This window comes from Rattus norvegicus, chromosome 16 (genome assembly GCF_021556685.1).
Source record: "Rattus norvegicus strain SHRSP/BbbUtx chromosome 16, alternate assembly SHRSP_T2T, whole genome shotgun sequence".
Classification (NCBI taxonomy): domain Eukaryota; kingdom Metazoa; phylum Chordata; class Mammalia; order Rodentia; family Muridae; genus Rattus; species Rattus norvegicus.
The window spans coordinates 22666033-22680595 of NC_141549.1; the positions used below are offsets into that span (position 1 = coordinate 22666033).

The following is a 14563-nucleotide window of genomic DNA, read 5'->3' on the forward strand; positions in this document are numbered from 1 at the left end:
GTAGAGGAACCTAAATGACCCTCTTCACATAACCCTGAGGGAAACAGAATTATCATAATGTGGGTGTCTTTTTTTAAAATGTATTTCAGCACTGGAGTTTTGTTTGTGTTGTCGAGGACTGTAAGAGGCCCCACACATGCTGAGCATACGGTCCACCATAGAGACATTTTCTCAGCCCATTTGTTGATAGGACAAAAACTTGCTCTGGTCATGGGCAATGCCAAGGGGTGTGCAGTGGAGTTTTACATACTGTAAAGGAAATGAACTAGGGTTGTTCATTCTCTGAAGCATGTTTCGAGGGCAGGCTTTATCCAGAGAGTGAAACTTGAGACACACTATGGTTTATATGTGGAAATATATTTTAAAAATGTTTTATGTGAGATTGCTGCTCTATCTGCAAGTTTCTTTCATGCTTCTCTCTCTGGAGTAATAATTCATGTTGCATAACTACTAAGGAAGTCTTTCCAGTTGCTCTTGCCATGGCCGGCAATGGAAGTTGATGTTGAACTTCTTTTTGCTGGAAATGAGCTAGGGGTCAATGCTAGATCTGAGGGCCCTTAACATCTTCTTCAGAAGATCTCGACTACAGTAACACACTGATCTCCAAGAGCTTTGTCACACTTGCAGCTGGAAATGTTTTGTAAAGGTCTTTGGGTCTCCTATATTTGACTATGCTGCAACGACAGTCACCAGAGACTGTGCTTCCCGGTGGTAGTAATGAATGTTCCTCCACAGTGAAGGAAGTTCAAGTCGACCTTTGTAGCAGCCCCTTTCACTACTGTAGGAGATGAGCATGCTCACTTAGAGCGCTGCAAACATCCCTAGTCCAGAGGCAAAAAGCAGCAGTGGCAACATGACGCTGTCCTTTTAACCCTTCACTATGGGACAACAATTCAGGCTAAGATGGTAATTTCTGTGTCTGATAGTGATCAGGATCATAGGTAATTTGCACAACAATTTTTATAAGTAGTAACTTTTGATGAAATTTTCTCTTTGTCTTTAAAATATACTAGGAAATGGGAAGGAAGGTTTTTGCATATATTTATTATTTACCAATAATTATTCACTTTAAAGGCTTTTCATAAATGGTGCCAAAGGATATAGGGTCACAAATATTAGCCTTTGCACTTATTGTCATGTTTCCTATAGTTGTTTAGTGACAAATTTTGCTTCCCTATTTAGAAGCTGGTAAGAGACTTACAGGAACATCACCATGGTAAGAATGTGTGCATTTTACAATCCATTAATCTGTAAAAAGTATAATGTTCAGAACATGACACTGTCTTTGCCTCTGTGTACAACGATTTCAGCTTCTTCATTTCTTCTATAATCACAAGCTAAACAATTATTTGTAGAGCAAACCATGTTCAAACTACTAGACCTATTTCCCACACAGCATGAGATATGGACAAACATCCTTAGGTAGGGAGATGATTCAGTGGATAAAGTGCTTGCCATGAGTCTGTGAGAATGAAGGTTGGATTCTCAGAATCCACATGAAGTCTGATGATCTCACGTGCATCTGAATCCTGGGGCACTTATGATGAGGCAGGAGGTGGTGACAGAGAATCCCCTGAAGTTTACTGGGTAGTTTGCCTGGGTTTCTTATTCACGAAGAAGGGATTGAGCCACAAAACTGAGGTTGGAAGAATGTTGCATGCTGTTATTCTAAAGGCTCCCTGACAAGCCCTCCTTTGTTGTTCCTAGGTGTGTGAATGTGGATAATGTCAGCTCTACCTCCTCTGTGAAGGTAAAATGCTTCTTTGTGAAATTAATTTTCTTATGAATTTTGTTATAATTCAGCAATAGTGTAACTGGGATCAGTTTTATATGGAAAGATTGCTCAAGGGAGTCTACATTGTAGATGTGGAGATTTCTACAAACTGCAAGTGAGCAGTAAGTCCTTGTGGGTAGTGGTGGCCAATAAGAGAATGGACTCAAAAGACATAGTGAGTGGAAGATTGAGCACAGTCCTTGTACAATAGAAGATGTCTGATGTTTGACAAGTGTTGTTTGCAGAGATGAGTACACATTTGACTGATTTTAAAATGTGACTATTACTAGACCATAATATTTCTTTTTAAAAAAATTCTTTATTAGATATATTTCTTTACTTTTCCAATGTTTTTCCCCTTCCAGGTTTCCTGTCCATGAGCCCCCATCCCTTCCCCCTCACCTCTCCCATACGGGTTTTCCTGGGCTGGAGAGATGGCTCAGTGGTTAAGAGCACTGACTGCTCTTCCAGAGTTCTTGATGAATCCAATTCCCAGCAACCACATGGTGGCTCACAACCATCTATAATGAGATCTGATGATCTCTCCTGGTGTGTCTGAAGACAGCTACAGTGTACTTATATATAATAAGTACTTCTTAGTAAGTCCAGACATTTCTATAATCCAGGAATCTCCTAAGTGACTTGACCCTCAGGAAAATGCATGCAATTTTTTTCATCTTTACTAACTTGGGTATTTCTTATTTAGATTTCGATTCTTATTCTGTTTTCGGGTTTCTGGCCAACATCTCCCTAAACCCTCCCCATCCCCCTAGCCCCTCCCTGTCGCCTTCTCTATGTGTGTTCCCCTCCCCATCCTTCCCCCATTACCGTCCTCCTCTGCTAAGTTGTAAGTAGGAATATTAGAAGATATTTTATATTTAATAATGAATTTTAATTTTCATGTGTCAATATCCTGTAATTCCTAAGTAATAAAGTTGATTTAAAAGCATGCATCCTAAAAGAAAAGAGTTAATTTCGGGACCAAATAAAAAGTTAACTGTCCCCTCTGCATTGCAGGGAGAATCAGGGAGAAAGATCCACATAAAACCTAAGAAGAGCCAGAACAGTTTTAGAAAATCTGGAGTTTATGTGTCTTCTCGGGTAGCCCCAATTCTTGAAGTATGGGAAGAAAATACATCTGCAACGGTAATCCCCACTGATGTGAGAAGGAACATATTTCCTTTTGTGAAGGGGAGTGATGGGTGTTTGTGCCTATGCCTTCCTAGAGCAAGTAGTGAACGAGTAGAGAAAGATCAGCCTTGAGCATTCCCTTCACACTCTCCATATCCTCACTCCTTGCCAGTCACTGCATTAGGCAGTGCTTCTCAACCTTCCTAATGCTGTGACCTTTAATACAGTTCCTCATGCTGTGGTGATTCCCAACCATACAACTGTTTTGTTGCTACTGCATCAGTGTCAGATTGATAATATCATCAACTGTAATGTCGTATTGGTATTTTCAGAAGGTCTTTGCCAACCTGTGTGAGACTGTTCTATGCCCTCCTCCAATAGGGTATGACAGACAGATTGAGAATCACTGTCATAAAATGTAATAATAGTAAATTAGACTATGGAAACAGAAGAAAAAACAGAAAATGAGCATGTTTTTAACTCACTGAGGAGAACTCATAAAAATACAGAAACCAAATAGTACATGCCCCTGGAAATAGGTACAGTAAACTTGAAAGCGACCACCATAGTTGTGTTTCATTTACTTTGGATTGACTGACTTTATGTGTGTGAATGTTTTGCGTGTATTCTGTCTGTATACCATGTGCGTGTGCTTCCCACAAAAATCAGAAGAGGTCATTTCATCCTTTGTTCTTGTTGTTCCAGAACTTTGTCAGCCAATATTATGTGTTTTACAAAGCAAAGCCAGGTGTCCTGGAGGAGCAATGAATGTTTTAAACTCCTCAGCCCCTTTTCCAGCACACAGATTTAATATGTTTGATAGGCAAAAAGATTAAAATTATCATCAGGGGAAATAAGAAGTCAGTCTTCTGATATTTCTTAACTTCCTGGACAGGACCTCAGCATTCTGGTTTTACCCATTGAAGTCCAAAGTACTTATAGGCAGGGTGCCCACAACATGTGGCTGGGTATGTTGGAGTACACAGTTAATTCACGAACTCATAAATCAGGCAGGATGGTCTCTGTCAGTTCAAGGACATTCTGTACTTAATTTATTTGGGGAGTAGGAGAATGTAAGTTGAATTGTAGGTATCAAAAGATAACTTGTATGAATCAATCTTTCCCTTCCTCTGTTTCCAGTCTCAGGTATCAAATTCAAGTTATCAGTCAGGCTGCCAAGTAGGTTTATCACATTGGTAGTATGATTTACACTTTGGTTAGCATTAACAGACAAACAGTAGATAAACTCTGCATGTGTGTGTGTGGGGGGTTATTTAACATTAACACAAATGCTAAGCAGTGCATGGGAGGATCAGACAAAGAGATGTGAGTTCATGTGATTGAACACTTGGCCACTGATGGGAGATTGTTTAACTTTCGGGGTCTGGCCTCGCTAGCAGAAGGTTTTCAGTGGTAGATTTTAATGGCTGTGACTACTTGTGGTACCAGTACTGTGTTATCTGCTTCCCGGTCTACCAGCCTGTGAGAACCAATAATGTACTGCCAAAAGTCAGGCCTCCCTGTTCCTTCCTTGAAATAAGTGACTGGTTTTCCCCATCAGATATTTTGTCACAGAAAGTCCAGAAACAAATTCAAAAGTAACAGCCATCTTTCCTGTTTAAATCCCCTTTCAGAAGTTACAAAGCAAGCCGAAGGGTGTGTCTGCTGATCTTACACACACTACTTACTCCTTACTCCACTGCATACTGTCAACACGTAGCTAACTACCTTCCTCTAGACCTCTAATTTCATCATTAGGAAAGAGGAAGTTCAGATATAATTATTACACATAATGGAATTATTAGAAACTGTAAATTTATAGAAACCAAACTCAAATGCTCTTCCTTTATGCCTAGATCAATTTGGTTTCCAATTAACTACTAGAGGTGATAAACCTGAGTAATTTTTATTCTAGGAAGAACTTAGCAAAGACATGGAACTCAGGTACTTTTTATTTTTATTTTTATTTTTTTCTTTATTAACTTGAGTATTTCTTATTTACATTTCGATTGTATTTCCCTTTCCTGATTTCCAGGCCAACGTCCCCCTAGCCCCTCCCCCCTGCTCCCCTCCCCATCCTCCTCTCATTACCTCCCTCCCCCTAACAATCTTGTTCACTGGGAGTTCAGTCTTAGTAGGACTAGGGGCTTCCCCTTCCACTGGTGCTCTTACTAGGATATTCATTGCTACCTATGAGGTCAGAGCCCAGGGTCAGTCCATGTATAGTCTTTGGGTAGTGGCTTAGTCCCTGGAAGCTATGGTTGCTTGGCATTGTTGTTCATATGGGGTCTCAAGCCCCTTCATGCTCTTCCAGTCCTTTCTCTGATTCCTTCAACGGGGGTCCCGTTCTCAGTTCAGTGGTTTCATGCTGGCATTCGCCTATGTATTTGCTGTATTCTGGCTGTGTCTCTCAGGAGAGATCTACATTCGGCTCCTGTCGGTCTGCACTTCTTTGCTTCATCCATCTTGTCTAACTGGATGGCTGTATATGTGTGGGCCACATGTGGGGCAGGCTCTGAATGGGTGTGCCTTCTGCCTCTGTTTTAAACTTTGCCTCTCTATTCCCTGCCAAGGGTATTCTTGTTCCCCTTTTAAAGAAGGAGTGAAGCATTCACATTTTGATCATCCATCTTGAGTTTCATTTGTTCTAGGCATCTAGGGTAATTCAAGCATTTGGGCTAATAGCCACTTATCAATGAGTGCATGCCATGTGTGTTTTTCTGTGATTGGGTTACCTCACTCAGGATGATATTTTCCAGTTCCAACCATTTGCCTATGAATTTCATAAAGTCATTGTTTTTGATAGCTGAGTAATATTCCATTGTGTAGATGTACCACATTTTCTGTATCCATTCCTCTGTTGAAGGGCATCTGGGTTCTTTCCAGCTTCTGGCTATTATAAATAAGGCTGCTATGAACATAGTGGAGCACGTGTCTTTTTTATAAGTTGGGGCATCTTTTGGGTATATGCCCAAGAGAGGTATAGCTGGGTCCTCGGGTAGTTCAATGTCCAATTTTCTGAGGAGCCTCCAGACTGATTTCCAGAATGGTTGTACCAGTCTGCAATCCCACCACATCCTCGCCAGCATCTGCTGTCACCTGAGTTTCTGATCTTAGCCATTCTCACTGGTGTGAGATGAAATCACAGGGTTGTTTTGATTTGCATTTCCCTTATGACTAAAGATGTTGAACATTTCTTTAGGTTTTTCCCAGCCATTCAGCATTCCCCAGCTGTGAATTCTTTGTTTCGCTCTGAACCCCATTTTTTAGTAGGGTTATTTGTCTCCCTGAGGTCTAACTTCTTGAGTTCTTTGTCTATTTTGGATATAAGGCCTCTATCTGTTGTAGGATTGGTAAAGATCTTTTCCCAATCTGTTGGTTGCCGTTTTGTCCTAACAACAGTGTCCTTTGCCTTACAGAAGCTTTCCAGTTTTATGAGATCCTGTTTGTCCATTCTTGATCTTAGAGCATAAGCCATTGGTGTTTTGTTCAGGAAATTTTCTTCAGTGCCCATGTGTTCCAGATGCTTCCCCACTTTTTCTTCTATTGTTTGAGTGTATCTGGTTTGATGTGGAGGTCCTTGATCCACTTGGACTTAAGCTTTGTACAGGGTGATAAGCATGGATCAATCTGCATTCTTCTACATGTTGACCTTCTGTTGAACTGCACCATTTGCTGAAAATGCTATTTTTTTTTCTATTGGATGGTTTTGGCTCCTTTGTCAAAAATCAAGTGCCCATAGGTGTGTGGGTTCATTTCTGGGTCTTCAATTCTAGTCCATTGGTCTATCTGTCTGTCTCTGTACCAATACCATGCAGTTTTTATCACTATTACTCTGCAATACTGCTTGAGTTCAGAGATAGTGATTCCCCCTGAAGTCCTTTTATTGTTGAGGATAGTTTTAGCTATCCTGGGTTTTTTGTTATTCCAGATGAATTTGCAAATTGTTCTAACACTGTGATGAATTGGATTGATATTTTGATGGGGATTGCATTGAATCTGTAGGTCACTTTTGGTAAAATGGCCATTTTTACTATATTAATCCTGCCAATCCATGAGCATGGGAGATCTTTCCATCTTCTGAGGTCTTCTTAAATTTCTTTCTTCAGAGACTTGAAGTTCTTATTGTACAGATCTTTTACTTGCTTGGTTAAAGTCACACTGAGGTACTTTATATTCTTTGGGACTATTATGAAGGGTGTCGTTTCCCTAATTTCTTTCTCGGCTTGTTTCTCTTTTGTGTAGAGGAAGGCTACTGATTTATTTGAGTTAATTTTATACCCAGCCACTTTGCTGAAGTTTTTTATCAGGTGTAGTAGTTCTCTGGTGGAACTTTTGGGATGAACCATAGAATATGAAGGAGAGAGAATATTACAAAATCGTTATTTAGAGGAGAAGCAGAGCAAAACATCAGAGGCCAAGAAACACATTTTGTCACTTCTTTTTATATATTTTCATCTTAAAAGGTAACATGACTTTAGATCCCAAAGAGCAGAATAGTGGTAAGTTTAAACCTAAGCATGTCCACATTAAAGATTTTTAAAGACTCTGGGCCGTTTACTCATCCTGAAAGGAATCAGACGTTACTGAATGTCATTGAATGTAGTGCTAAATATCGACGGAATACAGAAATAGTTTGGGGACTATAAATCAAGGTCCTGACTTTATCAGAAGTGTGATGAAATGAATAAAATCAGTGAATTTTAAATCAAAAATAACAATGATAATTTTCCTTATAGGATGAGAAAACTAAAATGGAAAATTTCCATTCCGTGCCTTCTGAGGCTGCTGCTGATGTTGGACCTTCCACTTCTACTGCTGACAGCCTGGATGCTGCTGAGCCTGCGCAGAATAAGTCCACCAAGGAGGCTGCCAGTCTGACTGAAGTTGAGCCTGAGCCAACTAAGTCCACCATTGCCACTGACAGTCTGACTGCAGTTGAGCCTGCACTGACTAAGTCCACCAAGGATGCTGCCAGTCTGACTGCAGCTGAGCCTGCGCCGACTAAGTCCACCAATGCTGCTGACAGTCTGACTGCAGTTGAGCCTGTGCCGACTAAGTCCACCAATGCCGCTGACAGTCTGACTGCAGTTGAGCCTGTGCCGACTAAGTCTACCATTGCCGCTGACAGTCTGATTGCAGCTGAGCCTGCGCCGACTACGTCCACCACTGCCGCTGCCAGTCTGACTGCAGTTGAGCCTGTGCCGACTAAGTCCACCACTGCCGCTGACAGTCTGACTGCAGCTGAACCTGCGCCGACTACGTCCACCAATGCCGCTGAAGGTCTGACTGCAGATGAGCCTGTGCCGACTAAGTCCACCACTGCCGCTGCCAGTCTGACTGCAGCTGAGCTTGCGCTGACTAAGTCCACCAATGCCGCTGACGGTCTGACTGCAGATGAGCCCGAGCTGTCCCTTACATATGCTGCTGACAGTACTGTGTCAGGTGACTCAGGACCAGCTAGTCACATTGGATTGGATTATGTAGTTGATTTACCTCTTTACAAGGAGAGTACAAGGTACAAACCCCATGCTGACCCAGAGCGCACTCCTGGTTCCTGCACTTGTTATTCCCTTGATTCCATTCAAATGACTAACCTGACTCTTTTGATATCCTTTAGTGAAGAAGAAATATTTTATACTGCTTCTTCAGATGAGGAATCTTCTTTTATTCCTGACATAGAAGAAGGTCTGCCTGCTACTCAGACACCTGTTGATAATTTTGATGCTTCTGCGTCAGCTGAACCAATAAACCACAGCATGAACCCTCTCAGGGTGGGTGGATATCTTCGGGCACCAGCGATAGCACACATCCCCTTTTTGCCTTTTATATGGCTTGTATCCTCACTTTTCTCTGTCATAACATGGATGAAAATCCAAATTCAACATGCATGGCATGAAGAAAATGGCCAAGGAGCTCCCACTAACAAAAAAGTTGGATCAGGTTAGTTAGACAAAAATAGTAGCTTAAAATAGATGAATTTTTTTCCCTTGAAACCTAGGTCTGTATTGTTAATAAATTTCATGCTTCTATAGGGCTATTCATGAATAACCTAGAACCTGAAATTTTTTTTCAATTTATATATTTTCAGTAACATGATAAATCCAGTTTGGACAAATACAAGTGACATGTAAAACTGTTTTCTGATTGGTTGTTTTCTAGTCTAGAATGAGGAGATTATGGTCACTCCCAGTGAAGACCTTGTGTTTCCTGAATGACTAAGCAGGGGTAACTTCCTGTTAAATGTTATTGTCTATTTAATGCTGTCATTCTGAACTCTGACTTCTGAGGTTAGCATAGCCTTTGACCGCAACATTCCAAAAGAAGCAACTTCTGAGATTAAAAATAACAAGAGAAGCATCCACCTTCTCACTGTTTCTCAATACATTGATTCCGATGATAATGATACTGATGTTGTTGATGCTGGGCATGACAATATCACCAGTGATGTGCCTGATGATGCTGTTGATAATTCTTGTTTTTCTTCTAGTGGCTGCGGCTCCTGATCCCTAGACCCTTGATGTTCCTCCAGGATCGATTGGAATGCCACAGCAGTCTGTGTGGGAGAATTGATCATATATATAAATTGTAGAGTTAAAGGTATAATGTGATAGTAGACTGAAGTAAAAATTTATTGTTTCACTGGAGACTCAGTTGTGCCATGTGATGCTTCCTAGAAAAAATGTTCAATTATTTTCAATTTTATTTTTTACTTGTTTACTTTACATCCTGCTCACTGCCCCCTCCCTGTCAGCCTCTCCCACAATCCTTCCCTTGCGCCCCGCCTCCTTCTCCTCTGAGAGGGTAGGGGCCACTTGGTTATCTTCCCACCCTGGAACATGAAGTCTCTGTGAGACTATGCCCTTCCTCTCCCACTGAGTCCAGACAAGGCCGTCTAGATAGAAGGACATATCCCGCATACGGGCAACAGCTTTAAGGATAGTCCCTGCTGCAGTTTTTTTTGGGACTCACATGAAGATCGAGGTCCATATGTGCTACCTATGTGTGTGGAGGCTTAGGACCAGCCTCTGTATATTCTTTGGTTGGTGGATCAGTCTCTAAGAGCCCTAAGAGTCCAGGTCAATCGATTTTGTTAGTCTTCCTGTTGCGTTCTTATCCTCTGAGGGACTGCAATCCTTCTACTTTTTCTTCCATAAGAGTCTTCAAGATCCATCCAATTTTATCTGTGGGTGTGTACATCTAAGTCAGCTGCTGGGTGCAACCTCTCCAGACAGCCTGTGCTAGACTCTGTCTGCTAGCATAACAGGGTATCATTCAGAGTCAGGGACTGTCGCTTGTTCAAGGGATCAGTTTCAAGTTGGGTGGGTTATTGGTTGGCTGTTCCCTCAGTCTCTCCTCCAGCCCTATTCCTTCATTTCCTGTAGACAGGAAAAAATTTGGATTTAAAGTTTTGTGGTTGGGTCGATGTTCCAGTTGCTCCACTGGGCTTCCTGCATAGCGAGAAGAGCCAGGATCCCCATGCTCTGTATCCCCAGTGCAGTGAGTCACAAGCTCCAGTGATTCTTGTTGCCTCCCCTACCTCAGTCTCTGTCTCTCTCTGAGGTCGCCTCCTCACTCACCACTCCTATCTGTTGCAGATTTCCATTCATTATCATGGTTCCCTCCCCCTCCCCACACTGGACCCTCAGTGACCCTATTCCTTCCTTTCTCCTTTCCCAACTGGTTCCCTTTATCCATATGCCTTCCATGACCCTTCCATATTCTCAATTATCCTTTCTTGTGCCCTTCTTTTGTTCAGTCTTCTTGGATCTGTGGAGTGTAGCACTGGGCATCCTTTATTTTATAGGCTCCTTACTGAGAGGGGAGAGGTCATGCTTAGCTTCCTTTTCACTGAGCCCCACTGGATTGCATACCTACTTTAGGCTCCTAGGCATATGAGAGCTGCGTACCTGAAGACAGCAGCTCATAGGCCTTCTGTACAGAAAACAGAAACATTGAGTTAGTTTATCAATTCTTTTCCATGGTCTCTTTTAGAGCCCGTTATTGGGCACATGTTTTAGGTCAAGAAGTTAATACATTTTATTTTCTTTGTCTATCATTAAATTGATTAGATTTATATGTAAGAGTTTTTACTGCTGTGCATTTTCTATGCAGTATGTGTGATAGAACCCAGTGCTGGTTCCCCTGGAACTGGATTTACAGATGGTTGGTTTTGAGTGGCCAGCGATGTGCTAGCAATTAAAACTGAGTGCTCTACAAACAAAACTAGAACTCTTAACTGCGTCTCCATCTCTCTAGGCCATATGTATGTATGTATGTGTGTGTGTGTGTGTATGTATATGTATATGTATGTTAATATTATACAACATGGTAAATTTCACCATAAGATAAATTTTTATCATGAAACTTCAATAAATTTTCTAGTATAGTGCAAAAATTTTCACCAAGAGATATTTACACCAATATGACTTGTGCTTGCAGATGGGTCAAACAAATACATTTTGAATTGGATCTATAACCCTGAACCCCAGTATACCTTGTGTACATCTTGTGTGTGCATTGATCCACATGTGAAGGATAGAGACTGATATTGTCTTCCTCTCGATTTCCTGTACCCCACTCACATGTGTAATTGTGTGGGTCAAAGGACAATGCCACTCTACAGTTCTGTTCCGCCACATTGTGGGTTCTAGGGACTGAACTCAGGCCATCATCCCTCTGTATGGGTTCCACCCCTGGTCCCTCAGTTTTGGGGACATGTTCATTCACTCAAATCCTAGTGTCTTGGAGCAAACTGATCTTCATCCTTGCAGGAAAGCAAGTTTTGGGGATCCCCTTATTTCCACATCTGCAGTGAGGTTTTCAGGAAACGTGTTTTACCAAACACCTCAGGCTCTAATCCTTATTTCCTATTGTTAGGCTGTACTAGGTTATGAAGGAGAACCATAGCACAGTAGTAGATATTCCATAATCCACATGCTTCTTGATAATTTTGTAGATCTAAAGGCCTTTAGTCTTTAAGTTAGAGTTTCATATAAATAATAAATTCTGAATTAGAATTCCAAGAACTTCCTGTTTATTGAATATTTTCTTTAAATACACTGACTTGTCCTACTGTAGTTTTTTCATTCTGTCAGTCCATTTACTCCCCACATGTAACGTAGATGTGTACTGAGTACAATACACATTCTACTATCTCTCAAAATCGTCCCATTCTTAACCTTTTTGTTTCTGTGCCCAGTCTCAGAGCCTGTAAATCATTCATAGGTAATGTCAACAGCATGTGAATCAACCTCAAGAAACACATACCAACTCTGTCACTTCTCTAAAGGACAAGCCTACAGTCTGTCAGTCATTCATAAGAAATGACTACACCCTGACCATCATTCATAAGAAACACCCAATGCGAATCACTATCCCTGAACTCAAGCAGTATTACAGAGCAATAGTGATAAAAACTGCATGGTATTGGTACAGAGACAGACAGATAGACCAATGGAACAGAACTGAAGACCCAGAAATGAACCCACACACCTATGGGCACTTGATTTTTGACAAAGGAGCCAAAACCATCCAATGGAAAAAAGATAGCATTTTCAGCAAATGGTGCTGGTTCAACTGGAGGTCAACATGTAGAAGAATGCAGATCGATCCATGCTTATCACCCTGTACAAAGCTTAAGTCCAAGTGGATCAAGGACCTCCACATCAAACCAGATACACTCAAGCTAATAGAAGAAAAACTAGGGAAGCATCTGGAACACATGGGCACTGGAAAAAATTTCCTGAACAAAACACCAATGGCTTATGCTCTAAGATCAAGAATCGACAAATGGGATCTCATAAAACTGCAAATCTTCTGTAAGGCAAAGGACACTGTGGTTAGGACAAATTGGCAACCAACAGATTGGGAAAAGATCTTTACCAATCCTACAACAGATAGAGGGCTTATATCCAAAATATACAAAGAACTCAAGAAGTTAGACCGCAGGGAGACAAATAACCCTATTAAAAAATGGGGTTCAGAGCTAAACAAAGAATTCACAGCTGAGGAATGCCGAATGGCTGAGAAACACCTAAAGAAATGTTCAACATCTTTAGTCATAAGGGAAATGCAAATCAAAACAACCCTGAGATTTCACCTCACACCAGTGAGAATGGCTAAGATCAAAAACTCAGGTGACAGCAGATGCTGGCGAGGATGTGGAGAAAAAGGACACTCCTCCATTGTTGGTGGGATTGCAGACTGGTACACCCATTCTGGAAATCAGTCTGGAGGATCCTCAGAAAATTGGACATTGAACTGCCTGAGGATCCAGCTATACCTCTCTTGGGCATATACCCAAAAGATGCCCCAACTTATAAAAAAGACACGTGCTCCACTATGTTCATAGCAGTCTTATTTATAATAGCCAGAAGCTGGAAAGAACCCAGATGCCCTTCAACAGAGGAATGGATACAGAAAATGTGGTACATCTACACAATGGAATATTACTCAGCTATCAAAAACAATGACTTTATGAAATTCGTAGGCAAATGGTTGGAACTGGAAATATCATCCTGAGTGAGGTAACCCAATCACAGAAAAACACACATGGTATGCACTCATTGATAAGTGGCTATTAGCCCAAATGCTTGAATTACCCTTGATGCCTAGAACAAATGAAATTCAAGATGGATGATCAAAATGTGAATGCTTCACTCCTTCTTTAAAAGGGGAACAAGAATATCCTTGGCAGGGAATAGAGAGGCAAAGATTAAAACAGAGACTGAAGTAAACCCATTCAGAGCCTGCCCCACATGTGGCCTATACATATACAGTCACCCAATTAGACAAGATGGATGAAGGAAAGAAGTGCAGACCAACAGGAGCCGGATGTAGATGGCTCCTGAGAGACACAGCCAGAATACAGCAAACACAGAGGCGAATGCCAGCAGCAAAGCACTGAACTGAGAATAGGACTCCCATTGAAGGAATCAGAGAAAGAAGTGGAAGAGCTTGAAGGGGCTCGAGACCCCTTATGAACAACAATGCCAAGCAACCAGAGTTTCCAGGGACTAAGCCACTACCTAAAGACTATACATGGACTGACCCTGGACTCTGACCTCATAGGTAGCATTGAATATCCTAGTAAGAGCAGCAGTGGAAGGGGAAGCCCTGGGTCCTGCTAAGACTGAACCCCCAGTGAAGTAGACTGGTGGGAGGAGGGCGACAATGGGGGGAGGATGGGGAGGGGAACACCGATAAGAAAAGGGAGGGGGCGGGGGAAGGGGGATGTTTGCCTGGAAACCGGGAAAGGGAATAACACTCGAAATGTATATAAGAAATACTCAAGTTAATTAAAAAAAAAACAAAAAAAACCACCCAATGCCTGTCAACCATACATAGTACATATCTACAATTGTTCAATATGCACCGTAAACATGTACAGCCTTCTAGTCAGTCATCCATATTAACTGAGTGCTACCTGCAAATCATCCATAGGAATTACCCACATCCTGTCAGGCCTTCATAGGGAATGCCCACAGCCTGACAATAATTTATAGGAAATAGCTACAGCTTGTTAGTCATCAATACACATGGCACACCCCCAAGCTGGCAATCATCTGGAGGAAGAACCTACGTCCTATCAATCATCCATAAGAATTCCCTACAGCCTTAGAATCATTTATAAGAAATGACCATATCCTGTCATCT

The 14563-nt window shown here is 41.6% G+C and overlaps 1 protein-coding gene across 1 annotated transcript; it reads left to right on the forward strand.

Annotated features, from left to right (window-relative positions):
• Positions 1-4761: 4761 nt before the first annotated feature.
• Positions 4762-9552, forward strand: LOC148000463 (uncharacterized). The gene is made up of 4 exons (XM_087589369.1): positions 4762-4849; positions 7645-8423; positions 8526-8679; positions 9396-9552. Exons 2-4 carry the CDS (start codon positions 7660-7662, stop codon positions 9495-9497), a joined length of 1020 nt encoding a protein of 339 aa, XP_087445495.1. The 5' UTR covers positions 4762-4849; positions 7645-7659; the 3' UTR covers positions 9498-9552.
• The last annotated feature ends 5011 nt before the right edge of the window (positions 9553-14563 follow it).